The sequence below is a fragment of the Tamandua tetradactyla genome, chromosome 26 (genome assembly GCF_023851605.1).
Source record: "Tamandua tetradactyla isolate mTamTet1 chromosome 26, mTamTet1.pri, whole genome shotgun sequence".
NCBI classification, from domain to species: Eukaryota; Metazoa; Chordata; class Mammalia; order Pilosa; family Myrmecophagidae; genus Tamandua; species Tamandua tetradactyla.
The window spans coordinates 16,297,047-16,322,893 of NC_135352.1; the positions used below are offsets into that span (position 1 = coordinate 16,297,047).

At 39.8% G+C, this 25,847-nt stretch overlaps 1 protein-coding gene across 2 annotated transcripts in view; it reads right to left on the bottom strand.

Moving 5' to 3' along the window:
- LONRF1 (LON peptidase N-terminal domain and ring finger 1) overlaps nucleotides 1-17,275 on the bottom strand; it is a 30,549-nt gene extending 13,274 nt beyond the window's left edge. For both annotated transcript variants that reach the window (XM_077144398.1, XM_077144399.1), the window contains exons 1-6: nucleotides 16,554-17,275; nucleotides 5,406-5,524; nucleotides 4,078-4,200; nucleotides 1,967-2,116; nucleotides 1,389-1,629; nucleotides 1,192-1,288 (exon numbers count right to left, since the gene is read on the bottom strand). In XM_077144398.1, the coding sequence (XP_077000513.1) occupies nucleotides 1,192-1,288; nucleotides 1,389-1,629; nucleotides 1,967-2,116; nucleotides 4,078-4,200; nucleotides 5,406-5,524; nucleotides 16,554-17,259 (1,436 nt within the window). In that variant the 5' untranslated portion in view covers nucleotides 17,260-17,275. The remainder of the gene's footprint in view (nucleotides 1-1,191; nucleotides 1,289-1,388; nucleotides 1,630-1,966; nucleotides 2,117-4,077; nucleotides 4,201-5,405; nucleotides 5,525-16,553) is intronic.
- Between the last annotated feature and the right edge of the window lie 8,572 nt (nucleotides 17,276-25,847).

The window sequence follows — 25,847 nt, forward strand, 5'->3', positions numbered from 1 at the left end:
ATATAAGAATAACCTAATACATATTACAGTTGAATCCTAAAGAAATATTAGGCTTAATATTACATATAAAACTCAAAGAGTACAGAAAAGCTAATTTTTATTTACATTACAATTGTTTTCTGAAACATTGTTAGATGTATAAGGTACTTAAGAAATAGTCTAGTCAAATCCCCCCACCTTGTGGATGAGTAAACTGAGGTTCAGAGTTAAGGGACTTTCTCAGGAATATATCTAATTACCACCACAATTTATGAAACTGGAAAATATTTTTAAACTATCAGCCTTTTAGAATTATAAAAATTCTGCATAATGGAAATCTTTATCAACGTTACTTAAAAATGATTTATGGCTAAAATATATAAACAAGATAGAATCATGTCTATATAATACATAATTAGAATTCTGTCTCAAATGCAATAACATCCTGTTCTAGTTTGCTAGCTACCGGAATGCAACACACCAGAGACAGATTGGCTTTTAGTAAAAGGGGATTTATTTTGTTGGTTCTTCAGAGGAAAGGCAGCCAACTTTCCACTGAGGTTCTTTCTTATGTGGAAGGTACAGGATGGTCTCTGCTGGTCTTCTCTCCAGGCCCCTGGGTTCCAACAACTTTCCCCAGGGTGACTTCTTTCTGCTTCTCCAAAGGCCTGGGCTGAGCTGCGAGTGCTGAGATGAGGAATGCTGAGCTGTTTAGGCTGTGCTACATTGCGTTCTCTCATTTAAGCACCAGCCAATTAAGTCAAACATCACTCATTGCAGCAGACACACCTCCTAGCTGACTGCAGATGTAATTGGCAACAGATGAGGTTCACATACCTTTGGCTTATGTCCGCAGCAACAAGATTAGGTATGTTCACCTGGCCAAGTTCACAACTGAATCTAACTAACACACATCCCTAACTTTTATAGTACTTTACAATTCCCCAGATTCTTTTTCTATTTAAGTCATTTATTTGATTCTTACAACATTGCATGTAGGCTATGCAAACACTTTCTAGATAAGGAAAGCCAAGGTTCAGATAAAAGTAATTCATCCATGGTATTGGGTAGAACTAGGACTTAAATCCACCTCTTTGGATTTTTTATTCAGTATTCTATTACTTTACATAGCCTATTATTGCCTTTATCTATTGCTGAATTTTATTTACATTAATATATAACTTCATCTTTTATGAAATTTTATATACTTACCTCATGCAGAGAGAACACTCAAAATCTGAGACATCTATTAATTCTTCGGGGATGTTACCATAAGCTAAGGAAAATGTACAAACTTCACTGGGAGTTTCTATCAAAACAAAACAGGGTTTTCTTCTTTAGGAAAAAATGTAAAAGCCATTCTGAGTAAATGAATATATTTTACATAAGAGTGTAACAAAATTTTTTACCTCCTTGTTTTTTAAGCTTACTTCTTCCTTCTTCATTTACAATCATGTCCTGTTCTAAAAGAGACAGCTTTCTTTTCAGCAGAGTACCTTTTTCTTGAACAGAGAGTAAAGGTTCTGAGGACACTCTTTTTAAACAATCCTCTCTGGCAGGAATTTCTGTAGAATTTATAGTCTGTGCTGACTGAGCACGGTTTAAGCTTCCTTTGACAGGCTCTGAAGTGACCTCTGTAATTTCTTCATTCTACAAAATTACAACAAACAAATAAACAAAGGTAACTGTACTTCTTTACTTTAAATAACAGAAAATTGCTCCTGTGAAGAACCAAACTGAAATGAAATTTCAAAGCCTTATAATGTTCATGTTAAAAGCATTAAGTAAATGATTTCACCAGTTACTTATACAGAAACTATGTTATAATGAAGTTTAAACAGTCATGTTAACATAGTTGTTCCCACCCAAAAAAGACTGAAACAAACACAATGTTCTAGATACATTCTAAAAGACTAAAAGTTTTCTGACAATCAGGTGACCTAAAATTGTGATTTTAAGTCAGAAGATAATCCTTCTCTGCCCTTACCTGCTCTGAGTTAAGGTCACTGGGAGAGTGAATCTCTTCCATCACTGAAGGAAAACCCGAAGCTTTGTTTTTAACACATGGCAATGAACTCCAGGAAGATTCCTTCAGGCCTTCTTTTAAGTTTTCAGGTGATAATAAATCACACAATATCTTTCGGAGAAATATTATAAAAGTAATGGAAAAAATAAAATAGTTGGTTATGGATAACAATATAAACTTACCTAATATTTAAGAATTTTTACAAAGTTTATGGCAGATATAACAATAAATAAAACTGCCAGAATGACTGATGTCTTGAAAAAGCCAAGGTATGCTAGATACTCCATTTAATGAACAAACATTTAAAAATCTGTATGTGCCTTTACATTTCCTCTATACTCAACAACCCAGCATTCCATTTTTAAGTATTATCCAAAGAGATATTAAAACACATGGCCACAAAATGGCTCATACAAGAATGTTCATAGAAGATTTATTCATCACAGTAAAAAACTGTAAACAACCCATATACAAACACGTGGTGGTTAACCAGTATTTGCGAATACCACCACCAATTGTGATATGTTCACACAATGGAATATTTAGTGAACAATAAAAAAAAGAAAAAAATTGCTGAATACATCTCAAAAATATGTTGAACAAAAAAACACAGTCACAAAAGAGTACACACTGTATAAATCCATTTATACAAGTTCTATATAGACAAAACTACTCTATGGTGACAAAAAAACAGAAGAGCCTGATTTCCGTATCAGGCAGGGTGGGGGACTTACTAGAAAGGAGCTCGAGAGAACTTTCTAGTGTGATGGAAATGTTCTAAATCTTAATTATATGGCTGTATACATTACTCAAAATTCATTTAACTGTAAAACCCATGCATTTTTCTGTATGTAAATTATGCCCTAATTTATGAAAAGCAAATTAGGGAAAAACAAAATATTTCAAAACATCAGTTGTTTTTCACTCACCTGACTTAGCCAACAAACACATATTTACAGAAATAAAAGGATGTCTAACAATATTGTAAATTCTTAAACAGTTTAAAATCTCACAAGGGAAGTAAGACACAGAAGTGGTAAAAAAAAGCAGTCAAAACACACAATAGCAAACAATTACATAAGTTAAATCAGTGGGCTAGCATGGATGTGCAGGCAAACCTCACAGAGGACATATCAGTATCGGCTGCTTCCTAAGGGATCTGGGACCTGAGAAAAATTTCTAAGTTCTCATGCCAGGGTCTACAGGAATCACCTGGTCCTTGTTAAATATGCCCCAATTCCAGAGATTCTGACCCCAAAGGACTCCAGTGGAACCCAAGAATCTTTAACATGTACCCCAAGAGAGTCTAACATAGAGGACAAAAAGCCATACTGTAAGAAACACTGCAAATGTGACAAATAATGTGGCATCTTTTGAGGATAATGAGAAGCACATCACGACTGGGGCAATGGTTTGCAGTATGGTAAATTTTCCCAAAGAATACTTTCAAAGACACTAGTCTTTTCAGGTGATTGCTGAACAAACTTGAGAAAAGCTAAATGCTATTTTCATGCCAGCCTACCAAAATTCTGAGAAGTTCTAGAGAAACCCAATTTTTCCCAAAGTCCTTTGACCAGAGAACTCTTTATTTCGGTTACACCTACTAACAGCACAGAAAACACACCACTTTGGGAAGTAACACATGGAATGGGGAGAAAAATAAGGTTAAGTAAGTTAAGTAAGTTGGCTGAGGCAGTATTGTTGGCTACGCAGAAAGTAAGAAAAGTTTAGACCTGAAGTGGAAAGCAAAAGGCCGTCCGATACAGATTCCTCAGCGGGAACATCCTAACAGCAATGTTTAATTAAGGATGATTAGTTTGGCTCGGCTTGAACAAACTATTAGAGAACCTCTAAATTTAACCAAACAAAAACACTGCATTTAAATATCTGTGAATGAAAGGTTTTGATTCCAGTAAGAATTCAATGCACTAAGTATATGAAATTGAAAACCATACATCAAATTGCTAAGTTTGAATTTTGCACTTCTTATGTTCCTATGCCAACCTTCTAATTAGCATTTTAAAAAATACCTATGTCTTAAACTATTATAGTTTGTAAACTGATTGCCTTACCTTTTCCACTCGTAGCTTGGCAGGTGCAAAATCTTCATCAAGGGCTAAGCACTGAAGAAACAGTTGTAAGGCATCACCTAAAAAACCTGCATCATGGAGTACTTTTCCTTTCTTGAAGTAGACCTTCAATAAAAACACATTAAGAAACTTTTACTGATAGAACTGGTTTTCAAAAATCAGTATCAAATAAAGAAAAATGTATCTGCTCAGAAATGCTGATTTTGAAACTCTGAGTGACTCTGAGGAAGCCAAACGAGTTTAAAGGTAAATCTGCTCACTATCCCCAAGAAGCACTGATGGTAGAACAGAAATCCAAACAATGACTTAACCAAAATTCCACAGCAAGTCAGAGCTGGGCGAGACCAGAAACACCATGTTCCCTCACTTTTAAGACATCACTGGTTTAAAGATTATTGATTTAATAACAGCTCTTTCTTTGGGGGCAGGGGAGTACTATACAAAATATACACTAATTTAGGATGTACATAGATTAAAGAAACATTAAAATATGAGAAACCATTCATCTTCCAATCAAGGAAATATGACAAATGTCTTCTAGGTTATTACGGAAACATGTCTGCCTGTGCACTTTTCATAAATACATTTTCCAAGTTTTAAAGCTCTTCATATAGACCATTTGCTCTCTGATTCTTACTATATATTTGCTTGCTCATACCATTTTCCATAATTTTCAGAGCATCTCTACTATGCAATTCTCAAAGGCGCTGTCTCGAAAGGAGGAAAAAAAAGTCACAGAAAAGGGTAACTTTAAGCTTGAAGAGCATATATGGGGAGAGGGTCTGATTTACCTTGGCAATTTGATAAAAAGTAAACTAAACTGACTGTATAAACAAGCTCTTATGGGGAAGGCAACCTCCTTTGCTCCATCTGCTGTATTAAATCACTATGTAATTATCCAATTCTTGTGATAAGGCCCCAATTTTCGAGCTTCAAGGGCCGCTTCTCTTTCCATTTAATAAACTTCCTTGTTCAACAAAGTCTAATTTGGATCCATCTTCACAATATGGCAAGTTGCATTTCTTTACTTTCAATACAGATTTTGTCTAAAGACAATTTTGTCTAAAATGCTTTCTTTTTTGTTCCTTCAATTCAGTTTCTTCTTCAGTTATGAAACAAAAGATTTCTAATTAAAAAAAACTGTCAGATGATAATGCATCCATTCAAAAGAATGACCCTAGATTTCTAAAATCTCATGTATTTGATTTAAAGAGTCAATTAATATATTTTACTAAAACTTATACTAATCAACGCACGTTCTCTATGGTTGAAATTTAAAAATTTATGCCAATGTAAAATAGCAATTTTACCTCAGGCCAGTTTGGAAGTTGGGCAAGAACTGCATTTAAATCTTCTATGGCTGCTTTAAACTCTTGGAGACCAGCATACGATTCAGCTCTGTAAATTTTTAGAGTCAAGTTGCTGGGTTCTGAAATAAATAATTTATAAAGCTTTTTATTATTTAAAAAATTGTATTGTATAACCCACAAAACATAATAAACTAATGTAAGGAATGAGTTAGTGATTGCAGAATCAATAATCACCAAATTAAAGGTGCCTTGTAGGTGCAACCCAGTTTGTATGTTGAGTTTTATCTGTTATGAATATATCAAATCACCGTGAATAGATTATTTCAACACTCTTTAGCAGAGGAAATAATTTTTAAGATTACTGGAAATACTATTAAAATATGAATTATCACTAAGATAACTTAACTGCTTTCTTAAAATAGGGTATTCTATAAAGATTTTAAAAATGTATGTGTCAGATGTTAACACGGTTTGTCTTTTTATAATACATCTCCTTCACACCCTAATTTCTAAATCTTCATTTATAAAACAACCATATGTGTAACTATTATAGTTGCAATTCCCACTGTGACCAGGTTCTTATGAGGTCCTGAGTCTGAAGGAAATGGGCTCAAAGTAAGCTCTTAAAAGGTCAAAATTTTAATTCCAGCCACCAGTAAGAATTGCATTGGATCATCTCAAATTAAAGATTTCCTTTCAAATATTTCTGAGGAAAAAGGCTCTGCTGATCTTTCACTATGTTCTATGTCTCTCCTTAAGAAACCAAATATCACATGGCATTCAGAATTGCAGATGCTGTTTAAATAGCTGGTTTACCTATGATGCTGAGTTATTTTAGGTAAATAGATTCTGAAGCCAAGTCTAAGCAAGAAGAATCTAAGTATTTCTACAGGTGATATTAACTTGACTCTTCTTTTAAAGCTACTCATCTTTGAAAACTTCAAAAAATCATCCTTATAAATTAATGCAGACAATATAAAAAGGTATTCAATGCAAGAAGAGCATAAAGATTTTCAATGCCTCTTTTAAAATATAAAAACTCCTCAAAAGTCCCTCATTTTTTCTAGTTTTTAAATGACTGCTTTTCTACTAATAACTCTTGCTTTAAGAATTAGACAGGTACTTTTTAGTTGCTTGTACATGAAAACTGAAATTATACTGTTCCTTCAAATGTATACTGATGAAAAATCTTAAAGAAATTAATATTCCACAAAAATATTTCTACTTCCTACATTAAAAAGTCTAGAATCATGCATCTATGTGATGATGTTAAGAATTATTGATTGCATATGTAGAATGGAATGATTTCAAAATGTTGTGTTAATTTCTTTTTTTTCTTTAATTAATAAAAAAAAAGTCTAGAATATTTTGTTTTCTAATACTTATTTCTTAAAGCAATATAACTGGAAACCATTATCTAAGAACAAAATTGTACAGAAATTGAAAGCTCAAGATAATGAGCCAATCGAGAAGTAAGAGCCCTAGCACAGAGCTAGATTCTGTAGGTGCTCAGAAATATTTTACCTTATCCATGTTATTCAAGGTGCTTACAATCTAGTTAGAAAATTTTATTGCAAAACAACATTGTGTCATACTGATTTGGCAGGTACAACTGGAGTCAGAAAAGAAAAAGCAGTGTTTGTTGCAAGTCAAAAAACAGCATCAAAAACTCAGAGCTACAAAGGATTGCTGCTCAAGACATGCAGTTCCTTACCCACAGCTGGGATGCTTTCTACAGAATCCCTGGGACAAAGCCTCAGCCACCCCAGGGATAGAGAGTTCACGATTGCAACAAGAGACCCATTCCACTCTTGGATCCCTGGCTCATTCATTACCATTTTTTCACATACAGCAAGTTCCCATTGTGTCACACTTGACTAGGGGCACATTTGTTGCTGAGTATCACACTCATTTGTCAATACCTTCACTACTCATCCACCTTTATAGAGCTTCTCTAGGGCACCACTGAGGGAAGTGACTGACAATGCTTTTATCTATGGAAAAACTCAATCTACAAAAGTTCTCCACATTTACCAATGTGAGAAAAAATTGGGTCCCCTCTCCTCTCAACTACAGAAACACTCAGGCCACTGAAACCCCTAAAAGGGTGGTCCTCCAATGCTAGTGCATGTTGCGGTAAGAAGACACCCTTTAGAAGAGATGACAAGAGAACTACGTTTAAAATTCTTGCTTCCAATTCCTTGTAGGTAATATTTCAAATGAGAAGGTCAAATGCTAATGGGATAATTTTGAATTACTCTGCTTAATAGGGGAAAATAACCTCATTAGGTTGAGTTCAAATTTCTGATACTTTTTAAAAAAGGGATTAGGGCTGCCCTACTTACTTAAAACCCTATTTAATTCTAAAAAGGACCCAAATGCACTTTTTTTGGACATTTATAGCAAACTTGAGACCCTGTGAACAATCAAATCACAGAGAATCTGCCCTCAGTGTAAACTTTTACCAAAGGCAATGGTGAAAAAAGAAAAAACAGCCATGAGCCCCTGTTGTATCATTAACTCAAGTTTGAAAAGGTCAACAAAATATTTAGCACATGCATCTGTGTCAGGCCCTCTACCTGCCTGGAGGACACAAGAGTGACTGCCCCATCCTCAGGACAGAAGCCCATCTCTCAGTCCACGCCTGTAAATAGCTATGGTGTCTTCAACAAAAGCCTGGACATGACAGACTTTTAATTTGTTGAAAAGGTAAATAAAGGACTACAAGGAAAAATATGTTTGAGGCTAACAAATCGTATTGACAATAACGATTGCGGTACTTAACTGTATGATCTCATCCTAAATCACTTAATATCTCTCATCTTTTTTCCCTGTCTACCAGGCCTAGGGCAGACTGACTAGTTCTTTTATCATAATTTAACTCTTAGATCTCTATCTTCAGTCCTGATTTTTCAAATTCATCAAATTTCAAACTGTCTGCTATAGGGTTCCTCAAACTCAACATGTCCCCACAAAAAAAGAAGCCATCTTTTCATCGTATTCTCTATTTGTGACCTCACTAACTTCCCACATCAGAATCACCCTTAAGTTTACCAATTTTACCTCCTATAATATTTCTCAAATCTGTCCCTCTCTTTTGCAACCCTACTACAAACAACCCTGATTCAGACTCTCAAATCTGTCCAGGACTATTGCTCGCTAACTGATCTCCCCATCTTTAGTTTTACTATCCCTACAACCTCACCACTCAAACGTAAAACATGTATATTTAGTACAGCATACAAGTTCCTCCATGCCTGGCTCTTGCCCATCTCTCGGCTTTCCTTCCGATCATTATCAATCTTCCACTTTCAGTTCCAGTAATATTCAACTATTCATCCTGCCCCATGTATGCTACGCTAGTTCATAGCTCCGTCTTTTGCTCAAAATTCCTTCCCTGTTTGTCATACATTTCTTTTTTGTCTATCCCACCTCCCCTTTGCATAACTTTTCTCATCCAACAAGACTTGCTCACCAGTCTCCTCCCCAATATGCTTTCGTTCGAGCATACCTCCACTGAGCATTCATGGAGATCACGTACAGCCTTCAAGTCAGACTGCCTGGGTTGAAATTCTGGTTCTTCCACTTACTATCTGTACCCTACAGCAAATTATTAAACATCCCTGTAACCTCAGTTTCCTCAGCTTTATAATGATAGTTTTTTCAATTCATTTTTATGCAACACATCATTTACTATGTACTGTTTTTAAGGTTTTACAAATATTAATTTGTACAATCTTCAGGACAATCCTATGCAGTTGGAATTAGGATTAGCCCCATTTTTATAGATAAGGAAACTGAACACAGAGTTCAAGTAACCTGCCCAAGATCATACAGCCAGTAAGTGGTAAAGCCAAGATTCTAACTTAGGCAATCTGGATCCAGTGTTGTTTACTGCTATGCTATGCCAATAGCTGTACTACTGTATCAACCTCACAGGGATGCTTAAGAGAATGAGTTAATGTATGCAAGGACTTAGAACAGGACTTGGCATAGTAAGCATTAGACTAGTGTTTGCTATGAGGATTATGTTCCTCCACTGTAACTGCATATTTACTACAATAATTTAATTTCAAAATACGTTTTTGAGACTAGTTCCCCAATTGGTTCCTGTCTTTATATCCTCAAACCCTGGCTTTGAGAAATATTTGCTGAACTAGAGGAAATTTATTAAAATCTGTCACTTTATACTCCTTAATTCATATCCCCATTTTCTCTTCTCTTGGACGCACTAGTGAATTTGTGAGTCATGAGGCAAATAAAAAAGACTGAAATAAAATTCCACTACACATCTGAGGAAGTTACTCCCAGGCTATTCAAAGTATTTTATAGACTGAAGAGAGGGAGTTTATCTAGAGTCATGATTTCTGTCTTTATCCCAGGCCTTAGAGATTAAGATTAGTGGCAGCAGTTTAAAAGGGGACTCTTTAGTCCACCTTCAAGAAACCTTCTGATTATGAAAGTTATGCTTCCTGTATAAAATTTGAAAAACAGAAAATTAAGAATTAAAAATCATTAAAAAAAATCATTTTTCCCCAACAAGAAATAACCAGTACTGGTGTATAACCTATATATTTTTTCTACATCTGCAGATTATATTTTTTAATATACAGTTTCATAAAATATATACATATTTTATACCATACTGTTTAAACCTCCTTATACATAAATATATATTTATATAAATATAAATATATACATAAATAAATATATATACACATAAATATATATGTATAAAATATTTACGTAAATAGGTTTAAACCTATTTATTTCTCCGTGTAATTAAATATTACTCTATATGCTTTTTAATTGCTACAAAGTATTCTGTACACACAATTTAACAATTTACTACTCTACAATTGAGTTACTTCCAATTCTTGCTAGTATAAAAAGTACTACAATGATTACCTATATGCCTTTATGTATCTGCTTATTTCCTACAAAATTTATGGCTATGTGGAAAGTTACATAGATAAACAAAGTCTTTAATACATTCTGCTAACATGTTTGATTTTTTTTTAACTGTACTAATTTTATATCCTCAGAGCTGTGTATTTTTCTTGTTACCAGGAAAATACAAATGAAAACTAGCATCACTATTTCAATATGCATTTCTTCATTAGTAAGTTTTACCTTTAAACCTGTTTATTTATGGTTATTGGGATTGTCAATGTGTGTGCAAACTTAGAACTTCTCTAGTAAGAAGTAAAAGAAACTTCCCTTTTCATATTCTCGTTTATTTTTCTATTTAAGTGTTTTTTTCTTAAATTTATTATGCCCAGCTATTTCAAAAATTTCAATGGCTAACCAGGACATGAAATTCCTTTACTACTATTACTTTATCAAGTTCATTATGGTAGGATTTGGCTATCACAGTTAAATAAGAAACTTCTAATTGGCAAATTAATAACAGTTAATTCATAAAGTCCAGGAATAGTAATTTGGCATAGTGATTAAGATTTATAAACATCAGATTCAGCAGATCTGGATTCACATCCACTTTGGGTAATTACTCTAATTCACTGAACCTCAGTACCTTCTCATAAAACACTGATGATACCTACATTTAATTTATGTAAGGACTAAATTTAAAAAATGCATGTTAAACAGTTAACACATAGGCCTGGCACATAATAAGTACTTGATAAATAATAGTTATTGTCAATATTTCAAAACAAGTTTACAAAGAAATGAGTTCAGTACTTGATACAAGGTGTTGTAAGAGTATTTTCTACCTCATCTTTTACCCAAATAAACCTTAGCCCAGTGAAAAACATCCACTTTAGGAATCAGTAGCACAGACTTGAGACAGAAGAAAGCCAGGCAAAAAAACAAGAAAAGATGGCCCTATCTTACCAAAGGAAAAAAAAAAAAAACAAGCATCTGTCTTGTATTTCAGAGTACACTTAAGCCATTCATATTTTATAAAAAATATTATATTTTATATTTTTAATATACATTGAAAAATACCTTTGTACGCTGGAAGAGGCAGAATATAATACAAATTCATTTAAAATTTTACTCGAATATTTCTAAGTCTCTGAGAACTATTCCATTAAATAGAAAAAATATTCTGAATAAACACGAGGCTAAGGTACACATAACTAGAAATCTCAGAGAGTTTTGGTAAATTTTGCATTATTCTAAAAATAAATTTAAAAAAAGTGACAGTGTGGAAATTAGTCATTTAAAAAAAGCACTTAATAGTCATTTTATGTAGCCTGTTTTTTCATCTTCTATATTAATAAGAACATGCCATAATAACTGTTATTTATGGTGGCCTCAAGCACTGCAAAAATCCTCAAAGTGCCTTCTGAATTAAATAAAAAAATGAATGTGAAATTTACCACACAAGTTTAGAAGTCAATTAAATGGTAAGCCCCATTTTCTAGAGATTTTCAGCAAGGTACTAATTTACTGCACTTAGAAACTTAAAAATAGTTAACTCTTGAAGGCCAGGGACTTTATTTTGTCCACTTCTTTATTTCCAGCACCTAAAACAATGCCTGGATTATACAGGAAGTGGTCAATAAATACTGAATCTTTAGGATACTTAAGATTTATGCTTCATATGCTCATTTCCAAAAATCAACTTCATGCTTAGAGACAATAATCAGAAATCAGCTTCTGGTTTCATTCTAACTTGTCTACTTAGTTGCATTAAGAAAGTCACTTAAAAATGTTGGAGATTTTTCTTCAATCTGTAAATTAGGGATACTAATTCTTACCCTCCTAACTCTCATGATCTTTTGTGAGGATCAATTAATGTATGGAGGCAAAAATATTTTATGATTTATAAAGCACCATATAAATGCCAATGTTTACTTTTTCAAGTCCTTTACAGAATAAGTTAGGCTATGAGTTATTGGTTAAACTCAGATTTCACTTTAACCTAGTTGAGCTGTTTAAAATATTAAAAACCTCTATTACTTAAATGTATTCAAGATCCACCCATAATATGACATTTTAAAATGAAGCTTTACAGCATCCATATTTTATTGATATATGCTGAAAAATTACTACTATCAACATTTGTAGACTAGAATCAGGATTAAACTTTCCTTCTGGCAGTAAATATTAATGTGGTAGAGAGAAAAGAACAGGACTTGAAATCAGTAGGTCTAGATTTTAATCACAGCTAAATCATCTTATAGCTGTAGCACAACTTTTACATTTTAAAAATATTTTAATTAATATATACTAGGTACTTGTTCTGTGTCAGGCACCATTCAAAGCACTTTATGTTTTTTACTCATTTCTCAATCCTATCGGGTAGATGATATTATTCTTACTTTTCAGATTAAAAACCCAAAACACAGAAAGGTTAGGTAACACTCCAGAAATTAGAGAACAAGTAGAGGACTGCAGTAGTTGCATTCAAAACCAGGTAGCCTGTTTCCAGTACCCACAGCTTTCATCACCAAGCTGAACTGCATCTCTCTCCCTTGGTGCCTCAGTTTCCTTCTGAGGCTAAGCCACCCCACAGGATTCTTTTGTGAAGATTACGTGATACAAAGAATGCAAAAGTACTTAGTAAGCATCAAGGATTATATCATTAATATTAAAGACAAAAATTTCCTTCCCCCAATATTTTAAATAAAATGCCTTTCTTTATAACCTTTATTTTTTAAAAAAAACAGCTTCAAATGAAAATTGAATTTAATATAAAAGTATTATTTTGGGGGAGAGACACATACACAGGGAGGAGGCAACATTAGTGTAAAAATCTATTCAAAACAAATGGAAGAAAATATAACGCAGTGGATCATTTCAACAGATACTTATTAAGCACAAAGATTCAATGCTGAAAAGACTTTTACATAATATCCCTGAATACTAAAAAGACAGAAGTTATGAAACATCTGAGAGTTAATATAAAAGATCAATGGATTAATGTTATCTAATAGACCTTAATGCAACAGTAACTTATGTAATCCAGTGGGAAACTTCTGATTTTGGCAATGGTTTTCAAATTTTCCTCTTTGCGACAAGATTAATCATGGATGTGCGTGGGCTAACTGTAGACTAGATTTTTTTTTTCTAGTTAACAGTACTGAATTGTTTCATTATTAGAATTCTATGAATAAATTATAGTGATTTTTTTCATGATCAAAGTATCATTACATCACTACAACTATACACGTGTATAAACTTCAAATGTCTAATTACCTACCTAACCAATTCTCAAGAAGTTAAAGTGTAATATTGTTCAAATATATTTATGACTCTACTATCAAAAACTTTAATTTATGCTCATAAACTATGAAAAACTTACAATATCTGTAGTGCATAAACTATAGTTTTTGGCTCTAAGATTTTTCTTCTTCCTATTTCACATTAAGAATTCATAGGATATAAAATCTCATCCTTACTAGGGCCATTCAGGCACATTTTCAAGGATGGAATTAATGTCTTCGAAAGACCTACAAAAAGGAGGAAAACATACCCTAATGCGGTAAAAGTTAGAAGGTTTGGGCTGTAGTCTCACAAAAATAGGATTAAGTAGGTGTGCTGGTTAGAATCTATGGTGGACCCCAGAAAAGCCATGTCCTTTAATCCTCATTCAATATTGCTGGGTGGGAGCATTTTGATTGTTTCCATGGAGATGTGACCATCCTAACTGTGGGTGGTAACTTTTGATTAGATGATTTCCAGGGGGTGTATCTCCACCCATTGAAGGTGGAGTTGCTTATTAGAATTGTTTAAAAGAGGAAACATTTTAGAGAGTCCCTTTCTGTAGAGCCACCAGAAGGCCAGCAGAAGCTACCATATTTGCCATGTGCCCTTCCAGCTAAGAGAGAAATGTTGAAGGTCATCAGCTTTCTTGAACCGAGGTATCTTTCTCTGGATGCCTTAAATTGGACATTTCTATAGACTTGTTTTAACTGTGACATTTTCTCGGCTTTAGAACAGTAAACTAGCAACTTATTAAATTCCCCTTTTTAAAAGCCATTCCGTTTCTGGTATATTGCATTCCGGCAGCTAGCAAACTAGAATAGTAGGTGAGTGGGCAAAATTTCCATTGCTAGCCAATGCAAATTTTAAAGAGAGAGAAGTGTAGAACTCTCAGGCCTTTTTTGAAAAATAATATTGTCAATCCAAGATCCAGGATCTTCATCAATTAAAAAAAATTCTTTATTCATAGAACTTTAAACTAGACCTTAATTAGTAAATACACTTCACTGTTTTCCCATGGGCTAGGAAATGAATACTTAAAAAGGACCTAACCTGAGGTTCTAATGATTAAATTAGTAGCTAATACTAAATAATGCTCTCAATACGTTTCATCTTCAATTTTGTACTAGTGTCAAAAGAAATTCTTGGAAATGTATATTAAACATTTTCACTGGGCGAGTTACAAAGGCAGCTTTAATTCCTGAACCAGCAATATTTAGGAAAACAGCCAGTGTGTGGCTGTGAACAAGTTACTTCTCTGCCCTGGTTTCTGCTTCTTCATTTTAAAAATGAAGACCATGGATAGTTGCTAGATAATCTGTACAGCCAAGTCCAGTTTCCCAACTCTTATTCCATTCACCCTGAGAGGTAAAGTTCTCTGCACCAGAATCCTGTACTACAAATTTCTTTTGTTCTAGGACTATCACTCTGTTCAATTTTTTAACTGCCTACTCCTCATACAGATGCTGAAAAAATATGAAAATATGCTGGGTTTGTGCTTTGAACTCTAAAGGTATTTAAAAAACTTGATATTGTCACTAATTCAAAATGAATAAGCTCTTAAGGGAAAGACCCATAACAAGAAACTTCCAGTTACATGGTTTATAAACTTACTTAGTTCCTAACATTAACTTATATTTTAAATGTCTATTTTCTTGGCGATTGTTCCCCCAAGTAATATTTTATACCTATATAGACATTAAAATCTTGAAACATTCTTATTTAATTCTAATTTAGCCTCTTTATTAACAACACCTCTGTCATCTTGGCCTGATAATTCTTTGTTGTGAGGGGCTGTCCATTGCCTTATAGGATGTTTAGCAGCAACACTGGCCTCTACCCACCAGATGCCCACTAGGTACCAACCCCCTCCCAAGTAGCGACCTCCAAAATTGTGCACAGAAGTCGCCAAACGGGGGACGCAAAATCCCCCCTCGTTGAGAACAACCAATTTATTTAAAGGAGTAGCTCTTCACTTCACTCGCGGCCGTTCGACGTTGCCTCCTTCCACAGTTTCAAAACACCTTAAGAAAAGCATGAGTTCTGAAGCAAGAGCGGCGCCCTGGAGGCGAAGAAAGAGACAAAAGACTTGAAAAAGGTTGGAAAGGCAAAAAGAAGCAAGGCACAAAACTCCACCAGAGACTCTTTATCCTTACGACCAACTCAGTGGATTCGAAAACAAGCGCGCAGGTACACATGAATATGACAGAAATTGGACTTGAAATCGGCAGGCTGAACCCTACGAGAGAAGGGGCAACTCTGAAGGCATTTTCAGCCAGGAGCTGAACGTCCCAGAGCAGGTCGGACCCCGCCGGGAGCCCAGCGGCGGGCTGGCGGGCGGGCCTGGGGGTGCGGGCGCGGAGCTCCCGCCACGCCCCCCGACGTCACCCGTTACACAACCCCCACCCCCACCCCAGCTTATGCAATTGTGCCCTCCCGCGGCTTCCAATTGCCTGGGTGACTTTTGTGGGAGAAGGTGGTAAACGTTACACGCCCTGCCCGGGCCGGGGAGCTCTCCCGGCCCCACTATCATCAACCCCATCCCCCCTGCCCGGCCACCCCCACCCCCACCGGCGGGAGGCCGCGGCTGACGACCGGAAAGAGCGCGGGAGGAAGCGAGGGGCTGCCCCGGCTCGCCCGACTCCCACCCCATCCCGCGGCCGCGCGGCCTCGGCCCGGGGCACCGTCCCGCTCCGGACGCGCCCGCCCGAGCGCAGAGCGGCGGGAACCCCGCGCCGGGGCGCCCCTCCCTGCGCCGCGTCACAGTCGGCTCGCAAGGCGATCCCCATTGTGACCGAAGCACTCCCGGGCGCCGCCCCCTCCCACACCCGCGAGGACCCCGACACCCGGCCCACGGGAGGCCTCGGGGAGGCCGGGGCACCTCAGTGGGGCGGAAGAGACTCCCGAGACCCGCTCTGTCGGGGAAGGGAGGGTGGCGGCGGCCCGGCCCGCGCCGCATCCCCGTGCGGTCACCTGCTTGCAGCGCCTCGCAGGCGGCGGCCAGGGCCTCCCGGTAGCGCCCCTGGTGCAGGAGCTCCCAGAGCCGGCCGGCCGCCTGGGCCCGCTCCCGCTGGCCCGGGAACCACTTCTCCGCCAGGTGGTTGAGGACGACGCTGGTCCTGAAGCCCGAGGCGGCGATGGCGGCGGCCGGAGGCGGCGGCCGCGGGGTGGTCCCCTCAGCATCAGCGGCGGCGGGCGGCAGCCGGTCCCGGCACAGGCGGCAGCGGGCGCGGAGCTCTCTCCGCAGGCAGCGGCGACAGTAGCTGTGGCCACAGGGCACGGTCACCGGCTCGCTCAGGAAGCCCCGGCAGCCCAGACAGCTCAGGAGCCCGCCGGCGTCCGCTCCCGCGGCCGGGGCCGCGCTCCAGCCCAGCCCGTGGCGGAGCCGGTAGTTGAGCACCAGACAATCCACCAGGGTGCCGAGGCGCTCGGGCCTGGCCGGGGCCCCGCGGCGCAGCGCCGCCGAATAAGCCTCCAGCGCTCCCTTCAGGTGGCCGCCCAGCGCCAGCAGCTCGCCGCGGCGGAGCAGCAGCTCCCAGCGCTCCGACTCCGCGGCCGCGCGCTCCAGCCGGTCTCCGCTGCCGCCGCCCACTTCCCAAAAGCCGGCCCGGCTCCGCGACCTGGGGGCCATCTCCCGGCTCCCGTCCGGGGAGCTCCTCGCTACTGCCGGAGAAGACATGGCCCCGGGAGGGCCGCGCCGCCGCCGCCGCCGCCGCCCGCCCGCCGCCACGGTCCGGGAGCCTCCGGAGCGCGCGGCTCCCACGCGGCCCGCGGGCAGGGGGGCGTGGCGCGCGGACACGGCGGGGCGGCGCGCGCCCGGGAAGCCCGGGAGGCGGGGCTGGGAGGGGCGGGGCCAGACGCGGGGCGGGGCCTGGCTGGGCTCCGGCGTCCGGGACTCCTCCGCACCGCCCCGCGGCCCGGTTCCGGAGGAGCTTTTCGCTGGCCCCGCCCACTCCAGACCCCCTCCCCGCGAAGGAAGAGAGGTCAGATGATCCCCCAGCGGGGACGTAATTGGCCTCTCCCGGAAGGAAGGGCCCGGCTTGCTGTTATTGAACAAAGCCCAAAGGAGCTCGGAATCTCCGTCTCCCTTGCCTTCTCACGGGACGCACCCCACTTGCCAGGGCCTCTCCTCTTTCTTCTTCCCCAGCCCCTGTTTGGTGGGCGCTCTTCTGAAGCTCAGACAGCTGACCCTCTCCTGACCCACCCGCCTGGGTGGGGACCTGCCCTCTCTGCCTGATGAGTGGGAGGCTGCGGGGTGGTGTCTTGATTGTCAGGTGCAGGTCTGCATTTTCATTAGTTTATGCCCCAAGCTACAGATGGACAGGTAGAGGCGGAGTGCCTAGAGATGCTCAGACTCAGTTGGTGACTTTGTGACTCAAGTCTAGAGTCGGTCAACCTTAGAAACAAACAAAACCCACCCACATTCCTAAGAAGTCTCTCCTTCCAGAGAGCGAGGCGATTTTTCCAGGTGCAAGTTACTGCTCTTTCCTGTTTAAAACCCGTCTTCCACGCCAAAGAGGATGCCCGTTGTCCTTCGCATGCCACAATCACTGCCCCACAGCAGGCTAATGTCTATATTTGTCATTTTAAAAGGGAAAACACCAGGAAAATTGGTTTTCAAATGACAGTTGCGATATCATTACAACTGAAGCAAGGTCCGCAGTTTTGACGTCAGAAGGAAAAATTTATATATATATATATATATATAGGGCTATATTTCCTTTAAACTAGCAGCAGCATTTACAGGTCTCAGTTATAAATAATTATAGTTTTGATTGTAAAGTATTAAATTGCCATTGCTGGAAGTGACTTAAGACAACTTTTAGTCCTTTTTCAAACGGGAATCAATGACCCAGACAGGGAAAGTTATTTGCCCAAAATCACACAGTTAATATACTAACAGTTCTTTTCCCTTTTGTAAATGCATTTTTATTGAGATATATTCAGACGCCATACAATCCATCTGAAGAGTACAAAGGCTTTAAAGTCAGCTCTTATCCCATTATTACAATACTATGTTAATTCTTAGAAAAGTTTTTCATGAATTTCCAAGGTAAAGGAAGTTGCTAGCTGGGATATTAAACTGAGCCTATTATGTGTGAAATTGGCTAACAATTAATATACCTCTTTATCCAGAACAGTTAAGCCTGTTCTGAGTCACACTTGTTTTTCTTATACAATGAGCAAATCAAGTAACTTCAGAGAAGATATAGCTACATTACCCCCAGTGGGGAGGAGAATGAAGAGCTCACCGAGGAAAAACGGAGGCTCTTGTCGCAAAAGAATGCATGGGCAAACAAGTTCATTTATCATGCACATTGTACCTGAAACAAATTGCAGCTATGGTCCAAAAAAACAATTCCTAATCATTTGTGGTGGGAGGTGGTGGGCATGATTAATTCAGGAGCATAACCTTTAATCCTAACCCCCTAAATTACTACCTTCCCTCAATAAGCAGAACAAAGATTTTAGTCAGATGCCCACACACATTTATTGTGGGATATCCCCCCCCCCCCATGTAAAATGTGTGGTTCAGAAAATAATGGGTAGTATCATTTGTCCTTTGGAGTTGCTTTCCTTAATATGACAAATAACCAAATCTAATTCTGGCATAAAATAAAATGGCACAATTATGATAATGTGTGAAAAAGAATGGGACGCTGGGAGGAATCTTGCTCTATTCTCCCTGGCATTTGTGAATGGCTGTAATTCATGTTTGCTGGTTTATACATTTACATAACTTGTTCTCATTTATGTAACTTATTTATGTAAGAGGCTGTACTGCTGCTGTGGCTTTTGTGTGCCGCACAAATTCCCTCTGACTCAGGAAGTCTGGGGCAAAGCAATCACCGGCAGTACAACAGGTCACTCTTCTGTCATTCTGTGTGACAAAAAGGGATATACAGGCACTTTAATGCAGCTTCTCTTTAAATTCAAAGGAGAGAGAGAAATGATCTTTTTTTCACTCATTGTCTAAAATTTAGACTTTGATCTCTGACTCAACCTGCAGCCTGAGATGGAGAAAAGAATCCTGCAATTTAGCCTCTGGACGGTAAGGAGTATGAAGGAGCAAAGAGCTCTCCTCTCTTTTCCTTTTAAGCATTACTTGCCCCTGTCATTCTTTGCTCACGAAATAGTAAAGCTGTGAGACTTGCATTTCATTTCAGTTTTTTAGTGTCTTCTAAAATGAGATCAGTTATGTAAGAGTAAGAAGAAAAACGTATCTGTTTCCTAATTTGGAAACTGCTTATCACCATCATTCCCTGCTTTATCCCAGCTCCACCCCCACACCATAAGGAGACTTTTCCTGATATAGTTAGGTAAACTCCTATTTAATAACATAACACAGTGGTTTTTTTATACATAAGCTAGATTAAGATGTATATTTGAACCTTTTTTTTTTCATGTGGGTGAATTCACCATTTTTTCTTCACATTCTTATCATTAAAAAAGACTGAATTGAAGCTTTAAAGAGCCTTTAAAGAGCCAAGCAAAATGTATGTCTTCACCCTGACTCATTTCGGTTAACAACATTCTACACAATGCACTGAAAACAGTAAAATCTAAAGTTTAATCGGTATATACCCAAACCTAAGATACAGACAGGAGGGGCATTAGAGTCCACCTTCCTACACACACACACACACACACACACACACACACACACACACACACACACACAGACGCGCACACACACACACACACACACACACACATATATATATATGAGAGAATAGAGAGCTGAGAAGCTGCTGGTTTAACAGAAATCCCACTGGGTAGGGAATCTGCTGACCATATTTATGGCTCTAGAATGGAGAGGAGGAAGTCACCTGATGTCTCCTGGCCTCAGTTGCTGCCTGTAAAATGAAGGAACTGTAAAGATCTCTGAAGGTCCCTTCCGCCGCTGGAGGGACGCTGTAGGGATTTTATTGAGCACAATGAGAAGAGGCAGCAAATCTCTCCGACTCTGGAACAGAGCAGCGTAACACCTGATGGGAATGTAAGAGCAGAGGGTGAGGGCTGAGGGCACCAAGAAGCACAGTGTGTTAGCATCCAACCACCCTGCTCAGAGGAGGAGAAACCAATCTCTGGGACATGAATACTTTCAGTCACTGGACAGGGACCACCCCCATTCCCACTCATACTCACCCCCCCCCACTCCCCCCACACTCACATATCTGCTAGCCCCTACTGTAAATCTCTGAGAGGCTGGAGGAAAGCCTGTGGAGGCGGGTTATATAACTTGGGCATTTGGGGGAAAGTTTATGTAAGATGCTAAAAATATACAGTATATGATTGCTCTAACGGTGTTCTAAGTTTTTGAAAAGCCCTAATGAGGACAATCTGTGTAGGTTAAATAGAGGTGATGGGAAGTAGATGGCCAAACCCAATTGCTACAGTGTCTACTCTCTAGCCAAGGACAGTTTACTGTTCATTACTAAAACCTGCTATCCCCACGGGGGAATGCTTTCAAAGTACAGGGACTTACTAAGGGCTCCATTCTTAATTCTTCTTTCCTAATACGCTGAAGAATCTAGAGATTCTAAGTGGGTCATCTAGATTTTCTTGGTGGTCAAATTGATCAGATGAATGTATTTTCCAATATTAAGCTCTTAAAAAGACATAGAGGGCAGGCCACAGTGGCTCAGCAGGCAGAGTTCTTGCCTGCCATGCCAGAGACCCGGGTTCAATTCCCGGTGCCTGCCCATGCAAAAAAAAAAAAAAAAGAAAGAAAGAAAAGAAATAGAGTGGGCAATGGTGGCTCAGTGGCAGAGTTCTCACCTGCCATGCTGGAGACCTGGGTTCAATTCCCAGAGCTTGCCCATGCCAAAAAATAAAATAAAATTTAAAAAATAGAGGAATAACCCCATAAATTATTTTTAATATGTTCTAAGAATAACCAGGAACGAACTCCCCTGGTACTCTCTATCCTTGTTCCTTGGTTGCCCAACAATCCCCACCCCTTACCCTTACCCCCAAATATAAGCTCCTTGAGAGCTCAGACTTCTGCCCATCTTGTTTGCCCATATATCTCTAGGCACTTAGGACACTGAAAAGCGAAAAGATACTAAATAATCCTTGTTGAATGACTCCCCCTGCCTCCAAAAAAAAAAAAAAAAGAAAAAGTAAAAATATCACCTAGTATTATTCTTCATCTTTATTTTTTATTTTTTAGTGACAAATTAATTTATCATTAACACACTAGTAAAATTTATTTTCTCCATTTCTCCTTTCTCTCATAGTCATATCTTGTCTACCAGAAAAATCTTTCTGGTTCTACCTTCAGAATATATACCGAATCTGATGCATTCTTACCCTCCCCTGATACCACCCTGGTCCAAACCACCATCATCTCTCACCTGACTACTGCAACGTCCTCCTAAATGGCCTCAGCTTCTCTCATTACCCCCCTTTGTTCCAGCAGAAACAAAGCAACCAGAGTGATCATCTTAAAACAGAAGCCATGTTCTTCTGCAAAACACAGTATTTGCTTCCTGTTCCATTCAGAAGAAAATCCAGAGTCCTTACCATCCCCAGAAGTCAACTCTGGATCTTTCCCCACTTTCCAACATCTCTGGTTCCATCTCCTGTGGGCTCCCTGATCCTTACTCCTTCTAGATACACAGTCCTCTTCCTTGCTCCACCTCAGAGCCTTTGTCCTTTCCGTTCCCCTTGCCTGGCTGGCATGCTTTCCAACAGATATCCCCAGGCTGCCTTCCTCTCTTCCTTTGGACTTGCATGCACGCATCACCCTCTCTAGCAGAACTTTTCTGGTCCCACTATCTCCCTTTCATGTTATTTCTTTCTATTTTTAGCATTTATCATCAATGTACTGTATATTTAGTTTATCTTGTTTATCTTACCAAATGAATATAAGCTCTATGAGCTCTTTTTAACTAAATTGTGAATGAGAAAGGGGCATTGGTGGTACACGTGGAAATTCTGGTTTTGATGCTTCAGTTCTGCTTGTGATGGTTATGGTCACTTGTGCCACAAATAGAAGGCGGAATAAAGGCTATATAATTAAGGATGTGGAGTGCAAGGTCAAGAGTGGTTTCCTAAGACAAGAGCCAGCAAAATAATTATATTTAAAAGAGATAAGGAGAAATAAAGTTGCAACATCAGCTTACCTGAAAAGGAATAAATAAGCCTGTCGACCAAAGCCAAGTGAATTTCTCTCTTTGGAAAGTTCACAAATTGTGCTGGAAATCTGTGGTTAACACCCCACCCCCATGCCCATCAAATATCTGATAGAGAAACCCTGCCACTGCCTCCCCCACATGTGGTTTTAATTCATTGATGCATTCCCAAGATCATACAACTTGGTTGAACTATCAGCTGGTTTAAAGGATTGAAGCATGGAGTCCATTTTGTCCTGTCTCATTTCAATTCCTATGTAATTTATTTAAAATCTGAATTATTGTGTAAATCATATAGGATTCCAGATTTCAATTCATAAACTGAGTGGTGTAGATAGGGTGAATATGTCTATGGTATTTGCCTAAGAGTTGGGGGAGGTAAGTTTTATGGGTAGAGGGGGTACATCTGGGTTGGTGAAAGAAGGTCAAGCATGGTAAGTAGGAAAGCACACAACCAGGTCAAGCCTGACGATCTGTTTCCCAAGATGGTCCACAGGTTAGTGTTAAATAAAGGAGAGTTGAGGACTCGGATGATGGAAGAGTTCATGACCAGGAGATGAAAATGCACAAATCAGCAAAACTCAAGACAAGGACAGAAGGGTAGGAAAAATGATCAGTTCCATGGTTGAGAAAGTCAAGAGAAAGATATTGAACAAACCAGGTCTCTGTGCAGCAAAGATAATTCATTCAGTGTCTGTCCAGTCCATGCTTGAGGCCAGGCTGGTTTAGGGCATTGGACCAGAGAGAAGGATGGACATTTCTTTCCCAATTCCAGAGGACCTAACTGAGGGAGTACTCTTCCAAACTTGAGTGAAATAGATTAAGTAAACAATATAAAGAACTTCCTACCAGTCTGGAAATTACCAAAAAATAATTTTAAAAATTAGCAAAAGATATTAAATTGTTTTAAACAAGTTTAAGAATGATGGATAATTAAAATGCTAAGGAAAGTCAGATTCAATCAAACTTTTAGGTTAGGCAAGAGAGGATAATGATGCTTTCCTGTAATCCGTTCTTTGACAGTTCTTTCAGTAAGAGAACACTGGGTTGGATGGTCTGGGGGTGGGGGTCTGACCTGGTAGGCCAAATCCTTATGTCTCTACTTAATCAATCCCTTCAATTCCCTTATGACAGTAAACCATACACACATAAAACTTTGAATAAAATGCCTTACAATCAGAAACATCTCGACAAGAGAGCTAACTAAAATGTGAAGTGTAAGAATATAATCCAATACATGTGCCAGTTTATAACGATCCCTACCAGCTCATATGAACCCCCAAACCCCAGCCTCCAATTTAATCTTATTCCAACCCTGGTCTTTTCCAATGAAAATTCTGGACCCAAGACCTTGACTCTGACTCATTTCTTAGGTAACCAAAGAATAGAGGGAACCAAAGCTTCCCCCAAGCACATTTATTCCCAGGGTAATTTTGCTATAAGTACCCCTTTGGCTTCAGAGGATTTATTAATCCAGATATCACTGTATCATTGTCCCCCATCAACTCAGGCTTAGAAGAATTAAGTGTCTCCCACGGAAAGTGCCTTTCCAGATTTAGATCAAACCTCCGAGCAGCAAGGGGCATTTTGTTTCCCCTAAGTGAATTGTAGCCAAGTTTATCTGACTCCAAATATAAGTAGATGATTCACATACAGCCAGCAATGGCTGAGTTTATTAAAGCTTTCATCTTTATCTGTTTACATAAACAGCTCCTTAAAAGAATCCTTTTGAATTGTTTAAATGATAAATCAGAAGTTGTGTGTTTATCTGAGAAAACGGAGCCATTCATATGCTTAGGAAAAGTAGACAACTTCCAAGACAGTGTGCGCTGAGGAACCCTGTGTCGTACGCAGTAATGCCCCATACCGTATTACTTGAGGGTAAGGCGCCTTGCTTCTGTACACACCTGGGCAACCCTGTTTGATGAGGAGTTTGTAACAATTTCTAAAGGTCCTTCCAGCTGAGAGAGACTGTTTTTTGATACTTTTCCAACGGAACACTTAAGGCCATTTAGACACCACACGCGATATCTCGCATTCAGTAATTTTAAAACAAAACGGGCAGGGCCTGCGGGTGCCTGGGGAGGTGGTGTCTACGCATGCGCGACACGCATCTGTCGGTGTCCTTGGCGGTGGTGCCAAGGTTGGGGGAGAGGGGCGGCCTTTGGGGTACGAGGACAAAGTGTTGTGCAGGGGGAGACAACTCACTGGGGCACGGGAGGGTAAGAGGCGCCCCCTCCCCCCCCCCACCCCCCCCCCCCCCCCCCCCCCACCCCGGGAGGTTTTGGCCCAGGTGGAGGCTCAGGAGGAGGAAGATTGCCCATGATGGTCTGGAGTTCACATGGCGGAATCAAAACAGTGAATTCCAGATGAATGGGTGTGTCCCATTCCCAGTGAGCCCCAGACATCTGCGCCTTTTGAAGGGCGTGATGTGGGTCCTGGTTCCCAGGTCATCCTTGGCACCAAAGGCTGAGTAGTGGTGCTGTGCTGGTTTGAAAATATTATGTTCCCTGGAAAAGCCAGGTTTTAATCCTGATCCAATCTTGTGGAGGCAGCCCCTTCTTTTAATTCTGGTTTAAGCATGGGCCAGGAAGATACCATAGGGTGGTATCTTCCAATTAGGTTGTCTCCTAATGAGAGATGTGGCACGCCCAACTGTGGATGTGACCTTTTGGTTAGATGAAAAAGACTCCACCCATTCAAGGTGGGTTTTGATTAGTTTACCAGAATCCCTTCAAAGAAGAAACATTTTAGAGAAAGCTCAGGGCTGACAGGCAGAGCAGAAGTGACAAAAATGACAAAGCCACTTAGAGAATAGTTGCTTCAGAGCTGACAGAGCCAACATGAGGCCAGATATTTGGAGATGTGGGGTCTAGCAGACATTGCCGTGTGCTGTTCCATGAGATGCTAAGCAAGCCAGAATCCAGAGTTGTGTCCCAGCGGAGCTAAGTGAAGGCCCACAGATGCCAAGCAAGGAACCCTCACGGGAAACAGAGGCTGAAAGCAGCAGAGCCCAGGGTCAAAAGACTAGCAGATGCCAGCCACATGCCTTCCCAACTGACAGAGGTGTTCCGGATGGCATCAGCCTTTCTTGAGTGAAGGTAAATTCTTTTTGGTGCCTTAGTTT